This window comes from Tupaia chinensis, unplaced genomic scaffold (genome assembly GCF_000334495.1).
Source record: "Tupaia chinensis unplaced genomic scaffold, TupChi_1.0 Scaffold000258_1, whole genome shotgun sequence".
Taxonomy (NCBI): Eukaryota; Metazoa; Chordata; class Mammalia; order Scandentia; family Tupaiidae; genus Tupaia; species Tupaia belangeri.
In genome coordinates, this window is record NW_006159738.1 from 3,192,757 (window position 1) to 3,203,957 (window position 11,201).

General features: G+C 47.5%; 1 protein-coding gene across 1 annotated transcript in view; it reads left to right on the forward strand.

Moving 5' to 3' along the window:
• Window positions 1-18: 18 nt before the first annotated feature.
• The window catches only part of CCDC63 (coiled-coil domain containing 63), a 40,541-nt gene continuing 29,358 nt past the window's right edge, over window positions 19-11,201 (forward strand). The window contains exons 1-4 of the mRNA XM_006149330.3: window positions 19-59; window positions 4,924-5,021; window positions 5,597-5,766; window positions 9,424-9,613. Of these exons, the coding sequence (XP_006149392.1) occupies window positions 5,013-5,021; window positions 5,597-5,766; window positions 9,424-9,613 (369 nt within the window). The 5' untranslated portion in view covers window positions 19-59; window positions 4,924-5,012. The remainder of the gene's footprint in view (window positions 60-4,923; window positions 5,022-5,596; window positions 5,767-9,423; window positions 9,614-11,201) is intronic.

Below are 11,201 nucleotides of genomic sequence, written 5' to 3' on the forward strand. Positions count from 1 at the left end.
GGACCCCCCCGGCCCCCCCAGCCGACCCCACGTCGCAGCTGCGGCGGGGGTGGCCCAGGGTAAGCTTCACCTCTAGCCGGCGGCGCCTGATGCTCCGCAGCTCCCCCTGCCGGGGAAAGCTAGGAGTGAATGTCCCCAGCCCATTCAACCTTAGCTGCCCTGAGCCTGGAAAGCACCACCGTGCCCTTAGTAAGGCATGAATACGTTGCAGTGGATACAATTACTCCAGAAAAGTCCAACAAATTTCCATTTTCCATCCATAACAGTCCCTTTTTAAAAAGTGAAGTGTTTCTGCATCCCTGCGAGGCTAGGGCTCTGAGCACATGTTTATTTCTGACACATTTGGGCAGCAACCCACAGACACCTGTCTCAGGTCCCTGCAGATGCTTTCATTGGTCAGGTTTGTCTTGTAAAGGCAGATTGTTGCAATTCAGAAGCCGAGTTGGGGTGGCCTCCCCTTTCCCACCTAATGAACTATTTGACCCTCATCATGATCTCTGCCTGGAGGAAACTTCACTCATTCCAGCTGTGTTCACCAAGATTTACCAGTTGCCAGGAACTATGGATACTCTGGTGACTAGACCACGCCCAGGGAGCGGGAAGCGCTTGCCTGGGGGCCTCTGGGCTTGTCAGCTCTAAAAAAAAAGTTCCTCAGACACACTGCTGCTGAGACACACGGCTTCTCAGAAGTGGGCAGGTCTTAGACTCCTCCAAGGAATTGCAAACTCGAATTCTTGCTGGCTTCAGGCAGTAACAAGAAATGTGGGAATTAGAGGGAAGAGAAGGTAGGAGATACAGAAGAGTGGGGCCAAAAAAAAAAGTGAGTGTATGTCTTATCTTTGTGTTTTATTTTTAAAGGAATTATTTAATTTTATTTATTATTAGTAGTAATTTGTTACAGGGCACCCACACTTCCCAGAGAAAGAGAGTGAGAAAGCAAGCCACCAGGTCTGGGGCTCAAATCTCAGTCGGCCATGTGAGAGTCCAGTACCTTAACCACCATGCCACCTTTGTTTTTAAAGCACTGTAGGAGTCAGCAGGTGGATGGTGGATAAGGTGCTAGACTCCCATATGGCTGATTGCGGTTCAAGTCCCAGGCCTGATGGCTTGCTTTTTCACTTTCTCTTCGGTGAGCACATGTGCCCTATAGCAAATAATAATAATAATAATAAATAAGTAAAATAATCCTAAAGAATAAACACCGTAAAACAGAACTGAAGGCAGGTTGAATTGGCCCCATGGGCTGACTTTGAAACCCCTTAGTGGGAGGGTATAAGTCAGGGGAAAGTCATTTGGGGGACTTTCTGAAGGCCCAGCTGTGAAGAGTGGAGTGGCTCTCTCCCCAGGGAACAGGGATGCCCAACTCAGAAGGCACTGACCAGGGGAAGGCCAGTGTTGCCACCTGGACACTGAGAGAAGCCAGTGCCCGCAGGGCTATGTCTTTGTGCATGTGTCAGTCAGAAGGTGAGAAGTGACGGAGCCTCCAGGACCAGGGAAAACACATAATGATCTCCAGGTCAAGACAAGCTGACATTAGAAAATCCTGATTTGCAAACAAGTTACATTCAGCCAGCATCTGTCAGTTGTTGTTAGGCAACTGTGCCAAGTGCTGAACACTCATTATTTTATACTGGGATATGGGCGTGGCTATCCCTATTGTACAGATGAGGAAACTGAGTCTCAGAGAAGTAAAACCACACTGGCAGTGAAGGTCAGGTATACCCAAGTCATGGTTTTAGAAGATCTGCTGAGATCCAAAGAGCCCTGGAACATAAAAACAAACTCTCAGCCAATAGAGAATTGGAGCTGCACAAAATTCAGAGTGGGAAGATGTCCCAAAGTGAGCGACCTGTGCCCCAACCTTATCCAGCAGGTAAATCCTACTACAACTTCCATTCCCACCTTAACAGTTCATCCAGAAATAATCGCAATATGAAACCATGGTCTTTACCTCAATTCTCTGCCTGGGAGAATTTTCCAACACTAGATATTTTCCTTCAAGTATGACTTACTAAAAATAGATTGGTTTTCAAACCCTCTAGAACATGTCAGGGAAAAGGCAGAGGCTCCTACATTGCCAGCCACGACTGTACTATCTCTCACCAGCTTGAGAATCATTTTTAAGGTAATAGTTCATATCAATTAGGAATGCTTTAAGCTGTATTGAACAAAATATTTGTCTATGTGCCTTAGACAACAGTGATACTTATTCTCTCACTTAACGAGAAGCCTGAAGGTAGACTTGGGACAGTAGCAAACACAGTCAGTTAGGACCTAATTTCCCCTCATCTAGCTTTGCTCTCCTCTGTGTGACAGTGCTATTTCCCCTCATGGTCACAGGGTGGTTGCCATAGCACCAACCATCATACCTTCACAAAAATCTCTGAAAGCATAAAAAGAAGGGAACATGTATGAGTTCTCTCTTTTTGTCACAAGGGAATGGAACTGACTTTTCCTTATGTCTCATTGGTTAGCTCTGCATCACATGACCATTCTTGGACCAATCATTGACAAAGAGCAGTGTGATTACCATGGCTGGGGGGAACCAATCATGATTTTCCCTTTAGGACTGGGCCCACTAAAGGGAGGATGAAGTAAGAGTTGTGCTAGAAAGAAGTTCATAGAGTCATGCTAGCTGATACAATAAGTAAATCTCCACATTTCATAGGCTTAACACACAGAAGTTATTTTCTCACTTACGTAACGCTCCAGTGCCACAAGTTGACTGGGGGACCTGTCTTGTGGCTCTGCCCTCCCATAAATGTCAGATGGGAGGAGAGAGAATGGAAAAGTCACAGACACACTTCCCTTCTGCTCAGATCCCATTGGTGAGACTCCATCGCGTGATGTGCCTGGATGCAGAGGAGCTGGGGAACACAGCCCCGGGCGGGAGCGCTACCCCCAGCAACAACTCCACACAAAGGGGAAGTGGCTGTTGAGGGACGAGGAGCTGATCTCTTCCGTGCTGATTGTACTGTCGCCTTGCTTTTAAGGAACATCTAGTCTTCTCCCCGCCCAGACCTCTTTGCCAGTTACTTCTCAGTGACTTCTGCCACCTATACAAGGCCATAAATTATTCTCTAGCACTTCTTTTATTCATTTGCTTCTTAACCTTTTGCCTAAGAAATTCTCTCTGCCTAGACATACCTCCTCGTTTTTCTTTTTACTTAGTGAACTCATATTCATCCCTCAAAATCCAAATTAAAAGTCATCTCCTTTGTGGAACATTTTCCACTACTGTACCCTGGGCAGGAGTCACAGCATTTTTTAAAAAAATTATTTAACTTTGTTATTATTATTAATTTTGTTCTAATGTGACTAGAAAGAGACAAAAGAGAGATAAAGGGAAAATGAGAAAGCAAGTCACCAGGTCCGAGACTTGAACCACAGTCGGCCATGTGGGAGTTTAGTGTCACAACCACCATGCCACCTGTCGGCCCCAGGACTCGCAGTATTTTAAAGGCTGCCTCATCACTGAATTCCCTTCCATGTTTAGCACTCAGTAGGGGCTCAAGTTGTGCTCTACATGGATGTAAGTCCTTCAGGCATAAGAGCTCATTTGGCTGCAATAATAGCAAACTCAGCTCAGTACTTTAATGGCAGCTATTGATTCATGTAATTAGATGTTACTCAGAGGTATCTTCAGGCTTGGCCAGATCCATCAGTGTCTTCACAACTCAGTCTCTCTCCATTCTGTCTTCAGTTCTCCATGTTAGCTTTATTCTCAAAACGAGAGCAGAAAGAGGCATCTTGCACAGGCAAGATGGCTGTTGACCACTCCTGACCTCATTCGCCTAGGTTCAAATGCAGCAGGAACAAAGTCTTTCTGTTCCTGAGGGTTTGAGGCTGAAAATCCCACCATCCATTCTGCTTAGGCGAGCTACAGCCATGTGACCATAATCCTGGACCAGTCCCGGATCTGGCATTCTGATTGGTCCATCTAGAGTCATATACTCCAATCCTGGAGCTGGTGGGGTGTGGTCAGCCTCAGGGAAGCAAAATAGGACCCAGAAGTGAGGGAGGCTGAGGCTGTCTACAGGAAACTCAGAATACTGTTACCAAGACAAGGAAGAATGCTGGAGGGCACTGGAACCCTCAGAAGCATGGACTCTTCACCTTCTCATGTCATACCAGTGTTCACTGAACACTTATGCTAAACCAGGCAGAGCGCTAGGTGCCTTATACACACAACCTGTGAGGTGGCTTCTAAAATTTTTCCCATTTTTCCAGATGAGGAAGTGGAGGCTCAGAAAATGTAAGTGATTTACCCAAGATTAATAAGTGGTTGTGAAGGAATTTGAGCTGACATCTGATAATTAACACAATCCAAGTTTTAAATCATTATGTTGCAGGACTCCCAACTTTCTGCGTTAGAAAGCCAGCCCCTGAAGTCTGGGAGTGTGGGTGCTTGCAGTCCTATGGCCCTCAAGGCTTGTAGGGTTAATCTTCTCAATACCTATGGCTTGATGAGGTTCCAGTCTGACATGCTAAAAATGCCTCTCAGTACTACTGGTTCCTGCCCTAAGATGGGACGAGGGGTCCACCCACAGCGGCAGCTGAAGCCTTCTGCTTTAACTCCATCAGGGGACACACTGCCTGATGCCACTTTGCTCCCTCTTCTTCGGGAACACTGAGAGCAGAAGGGCAACTGACATGCCGGAACCATCTGCCCAGCTCCTAATAATAAATCGCAAGAGGAACAGGTTCCAGGGAAACAGTGCTTTAAAAAAAAAAGAAAGAAAGAAGAAGAAAAGTGCCTCTTCTCACACCCGGGCAGCCATCTGCTGTGTCCTCCTCATGTGCCAAGCTGTGGGTGGAGGAAGAGACTGTGGGGGGCAGAGAAGGGAGGAGGTGCCACTGGGTCCTGCCTGATGGATGGCAGGGGTAGCTCACCCGTTCTTTTCCTTTTGCTACTGTGGACAGGGCATTGCAGAGAAAGAGAGAGGCACGCTCGCTGACTTGGCCTCCCTGGGTGCAGTGTCTGAGCGGAGAGAAAGCTTGAGTCCTTCAAGATGCCAGTGGTAGGTACCAAATAGTTCCTGGGTACAGAGCACTGACTATGGTCAGGCATCAGACTGTCCACTTGGAGTGGGGGTGAAATTAGAGTTTTTAGACACAAATAGAAGAAGAGTTTTCTGCAATAGCTCAGAGCAAAACCTACCTGATGACACCAGACAAGCTTCTGGCTATTAGGGGCCGTTTTTCTCTTTCCACTGTACGTATATTAACTCAGCCTATCCGGACAGGTCTATGTGCACCCATTTTACAGATGTAAGGCAAGAGGCCGAGACATTCAGTGACACACCCAAGGTCACACAAGGTGGCAGAGTTAGGCCTTGAACCCTGGACTCCAAAGAATACCCCGTTTCCCACACAGCAAGTTTGCCTCTTCACATGCAACAATGAGGCTGGCCATTTCTCCATTCTGGCAACTCAGGGTGGGCTTTCCATGTAATAGATGCAGCTGACATCACCCAAGGTGGGCTTTCCCCACTGTCTCTGCTCCAGGCACCCTCCAGCTACACCCTGGAGCTGAAATGTGGACCTCTTTAGTCATCTAACCATTGCCCACTGCCCCCTTCCCTGTCTCACCCAGTTGAAGAAGCACTGGAGAAAAAACTCCGAAAATCCCCAGGAAGCTTCGGAGAAAGTCAAAGAGCAGCAGGCCGAGGCTGAGCTCCGGAAGCTGAGGCAGCAGTTCAGGAAGATGGTGGAGAGTCGGAAGTCCTTCAATTTCCGCAACCAGCAGAAGATCACAAGCCAGTAGTAAGTGATAGCTGCAGTGTGGTGCTGAGGGTTGTTGGAGAAAAGCTGGGGATGTGCAGTGCTTGCCGTTCCTCCTGTGGCTCTGGGCAGGGATCTGCTTCTGAATCCAATCTGGAGACCCATGGTCTTGATCTCTCTAATTTATCTCTCTCTTTCTTTCTGTCTTTCTTCTTTTTTAGAGAGGTTTTTGCTATAGGGGGCATATGCTCGCCAGAGAAACAGAGAGAGACAGAGAGACAGAAGGCGAGAAATCACCCCCCTTGGGGGGATGGCCACGCTGCAATACCTTCTCCTCCATTCTCCTCTTGGGATTTACACACGCATCCAGTGTGAGTTTTAAGTCACCAGGTCCGGGACTTGACCACTTTTGACTACGTGGGAGTTGACGTAATACCATCACGTCGCTGGTCCCTAAAGACTAATTTAAAGAGAAACCCACTGGAATAGCTTCAGAGGGGAAGGCGAGTTTATTATTCCAACTTAGGGTGTCTCTAGGACCCCTGGGGGACAACCACTAGGGAAAGACCTAAATGGGAAAGCATCTGGTTCCCATTTCTGTCTACCCATGAGCTTTCTTCTTGTTCTGAATTCAGACTTGGCAGGTGGGAAATGGCTGTCCCCAACTCTTGAGTGTGCCAGTTACCAAGGGCCACAAAGAGGGACTGTCCTGAATCAATTTCAATCCCAAAGTCTCTGAAGAGGGAGAATTTGATTGGCTCAGTTGGATCAGGAGTCTACTCCTGGTCCAATCAGCTGTGGAGGGAGGCAGGGCTTAGTAATAGGTCATAAAATGGCAATGGCTGTCACTGGCATGATGCTAGCAATGACAATAAAGGAGTTCCCAGAGACGGTGGGACTCACAGGGCTGTGAATACCCCAAGGATATTTCCTATTGTGTGTCTTTATGGGAAAGGCAAGAGAGAATGTTTGAAATTGGGTTGCCCTACAAATTATTTTGTGTATTGTTTCTTTTTATAATAGAAAAGTGTTCCTGGGGGGTGAGTTGACTAAACGAATATCAAACAGGCATTCTTAGATTCCTGCCAGGGCACTGTAATTCCTCAGCTACATCCAGAAACTGTTATTAGAAAATGATGCATGACATTTAGAGAATGGGGGAAAGGAGTTCTTTATAGTTCCCATGGATTTAACTTACTCAGGGCTAGGGCTAATTCATGTGGGACCTCCATGTGAATTTTAAAAAGGCATCCTTTCTCAAGACACTTTACTGCCATCTATTGGAAAAACTGTCATTATATAGGGATTTTTGTTAGAACAAGGAAAAGTCTCCCAAAAAAGGGTAATAAGTAAAAAATAAGTGGTTTTTTTTTTTTTTTTTTCAGTCCACAACATCTGTGCTTGGACACCCTGATTCTCAGCCTACCCCTGTTGGGGATCAGGAAATGCCTTCTTCCTGGTGTGTCTCTGACAGTTTTTTTTTTTCTTTTTTTTATAATCTTACCTCACCCCACACACAGGGCTCTGGCTCTAAGTCAATCAATTTGATCTGGTTTCACTTTGATGGAACTAAGGGGATGGGAATGGGGGGGTAGGAGAGTAGTGATTTTAGGTTTTGTAGAATTAAACACTTAAAAATCAGGGCAGAACTGAGGTGAGGTGCCCAGGGTACAATATTTAAAGATAGTGCTAACCTGCCTTAAATCTGGAGACACCTCAGCCCCTTACTCCAATCCCAGCCCTACCTACAAGACAGACAGAACACATTTTTGCTTTTACCAACTATGCTTTCTGAAAGCTGACTCTGGTGGAGAGTTACCCACTGCTGTCTCTCTCATTTTTCTCTCTACCTTCCAGGTGGGGGTGAAGTCTCAGCGGCAGGTTGAGATGAAGTGCTCTGGTCTCTAGCCACATAATAGCTATTTACATCTGTATTAACTAAAAGTAAATCAGAAAATCAGTTTTTCAATTGCACCAGCCACAGTTCAGGTATTTTTTTACAAGAGATTTTTGCTACAGGGTCTATGTGCTCACCGAAGAAAGAGAGAAAGATGGATAGAGAGAAAGAAAAAACACTCCCCCCAGGAGTATGGCCACACCATAATCCCTTCTCCTCCATTTTCCTCTTGGGATTTTGCGGACGCACGCACATATGCCTGGCGTGAATTTCAAGCCACCAGATCTGGGACTCAAATTGCAGTTGGTCATATGGGAGTCCAGTCCCTTTTATATTTTTTAAGAATTATTTTATTTAAATTAATTAATTTATTAACTTATTTATTTATTTAAAAATTCTGATCAGAGAGAGTGCACGCATGCATGAGAGAGAGAGAGAGAGAGAGAGAGAGAGAGAGAGAGAAAAGTCGCCAGGAAGTCACCAGGTCAGGGACTTGAACCATGGTCAGCCATGTGGGAGTCCTGCACCCTTAACCACAACATCACCTGCTGGCCCCTGGCTGTCTATTTTTAATCAATAAAGTTTTATTGGCACACAGCAAACCTGTTTGTTTAGCCATTGCCTGTGGCAACCTTTGCACTGCAATGCTAAGATGAGTAGTTACAACAGAGACTTCGTGACCTGCCAACCTGAAATAGTCAGTTTTTGGTTCTATAGATAAAAGTTTATCAAGCCCTGCTCTAGAGCATTCTTTACTGTTCTAAAGTGAAGCTTCCAAAACTTTGATGTGCATACATAGCACGTGAGGGTCTTGTTATGAAGCAGATACTGATTCAGCAGGTTCTGGGTTGGGATTTGAGAGTGCATTTCTCCAAGCTTCCAAAAGACATGGAGGCAGTGAGTCTGCAAACCATATAGAGTAGAAGTCAGAAGCCAGATTTTGCCAGAAACTCAGCCTCTGAACCATTTCCCACTGTTCATCTGTTGTTAATCCAAGTCTTTTTTTCTTTTCGAAATCCCCCTATTTTTGCACATCCCCCAATCTGTCTCCTCCCCAGAGTAGACAGAGGAAGGATGGGGAGAGACTCACATCAGCCACTTTAATACATCACTAGCACTCCAGGTAGAAAAACTGGTTAAGGTCAGAGGTTATTGTGAATCTGCATTGATGCAAATTTGAAAAATACTGCCTGGGACCAGCAGTTGGTGTAATGGCTATGTTGCTGGACTCCCACGTAGTCAACCATGGTTCAAGTCCCAGACCCAGTGGCTTAAACTTACACTGGGCGTGTGTGCGTGTGTGCCCAAGATCCTGAGAGGAGAATGGAGAAGGGATTGCGGCGTGGCCATCCCCCAGGGCGGTGATTTTGCACTTTCTATCTCTCTGTCTCTCTCTGTCTTTCTGGTGAGCACACGCGCCCTACAGCAAAAACCTTTCAAAAAAAAAAAAAAATACTGCCTTACGGCTCTGCCCCTCATTAGAGATAACTGGCTGTAAAGTCTAGCCAGACAGTGTGCTACATCCGACAGATGCCAGTGAGCTGCTGGTGAAAGAGAACCTGGGGCTTCCCCCCTGTCCAGGTAATGGGCCTGGACAGGCACAGCTGCCAGTCATTCTCCAGGAAAGAAATACCCACTGGAAACAGTGGAGCTGTGGAAATTTCAGTACACTGGGTCTCACACAATTGGGGGTACAAACTGGGTCTGACACCTCAAGTGAGCCCCTTCTTTCAGGGCCAGGTGGAACATTCCATCAGTGTCAGTGGGGGTTCATAGTTCCTCACGGGCTACTTTCCCAACAGTAAGGAGATCGAGACCCTGAAGGAAGAGCAGGATGAGATCACCTTGCTCCTGAACCTCATGAAGTCTTCGAAGAACTTGGACCTGAATGAGAAAAACTACATGGAGCTGCGGTTCCTGCTGCAAACGAAGGAGGACTACGAGGCCCTGATCAGCTCAATGAAAACGCTGCTGGCTGAACTGGATGAGAAGGTGTGGTCCTTCCCTAAGAAGGTGGGGCAGGACACAACCAAGGGTGTGCCCACGCTGCCTGAAGCTAGACCAGACACCCTGGTACCCACCACAACGTCTCTGGGGAGCCCTCGGAATCTGACTGTGGTTTCCACTACCCAGTGACCTCTGAGTTCCCAGCATCTAGGCTCAGTGCTGTGAACTAGTCCACCCTCCACCATGCCAGGCCCCTTCCTGCTACACCCTGTCAGGCCCATCCTTCCAGGCTAGGATGAGGTTAGGCGAGGCAGCCGGCGCATGTAACAAGTGCCTCCCCCACCCCAACCCTGTGCTACAGAACAATCAAGGTTGTTCCTCGTTCACGTTGCATATATATCATAGGTTGTCTGGGGGCCTTATGTCCTGTTCTGGGACAGGCTAATGGGATAACCACCCCCTTGTACAGTGCCAGGTGTTACGGCAGAGAAAAGAGAGTTCTGGAAGCCTTCATGCTGGCAATTGGATGCTCTAACCTGTAAGTGACACATGTCACTTCTGCTCATGATTCATTGGCTCAAAAGAGTCATGTGACCCTATGCATCCACAAGGGGTCCAGGAAGGGAAATCCTCCTGTGAATCCAGATGGCAAAACACTAGAGACATTTGCTGATGGTGTTGATGGTCATATCCCTTACTATGGCTTGAAGGGCTCTGCAAGATCTAGTCCCTGCCTACCCCTCTGGCTTACCCCAGGGCCTTTGCACATGCTTCTGTAGCCCCTCTCCACCCACCCCTCTCATCCTTCTCAGGGAGGCCTTTCTTATCCCTCTCTCTAGTTTAAATAATATCCCCTCATGTTAGTCAAGTTCCTGGCCAGGAACAAGGAGCACATTCAGGAAGGGACTTTGAGAAGAGTTTTGTATGGGATGATTTACAAGGGTGTGAGCAATGGGGTAGGGATGCTGAAGCACTGCGGAGTTATCAACAGTGGGCAAGGGGGAGCAGTGTGAAACCTGGAGTGCCCAGAGAAGGCTAGAGGCGACAAGTCCCCAACCTCTGTCTCTCCAACCCTCTGCTCCTCGGTGCAGGGGACCCCATCACAGATCCCCTTTGGGGACCTGAAGCAGGGTGCAGTGGTTCTCTGGGTGCAAATAGAAGATCCCAACACCCACCCCCATCCTCTTTCATGGCACCCATGACCTTCCTTAGCAGTTTGCACAGTGGGGACTAGGCTTTAACACGTGTGGCTGAATGTCTCACTGGCCAGCTGGTCAGCCCCGTGAGGGCAAGACCCATGTCTGTGCACCCTCCCACCCCGTGTCTGTTCAACTACCCAGCACAGAGCAGATTCTCAATATACAGCCACTGGCTGAATAAAGCCAGAATCCCGTTATGCCTTTCCTGTGCTTCAGCCCTTCTGCTGTTCTTCTGATAAAGGCCAAACTCCTCGACACTGCTGGCTCCTCCCAGCTCTGCCTTCTCTGCATCCCACCCATGCTGGCCTTCTTCATGTCCTTGGAACCCACTGTGCTGACCCTCACATCCAGGCCTTTGGATATGCTATTCTCCCTGCCTGGAGTGCCCTTCCCAATGCTGTCTGCTAGGCGGAACTCCTACTCAGCTTGAACGC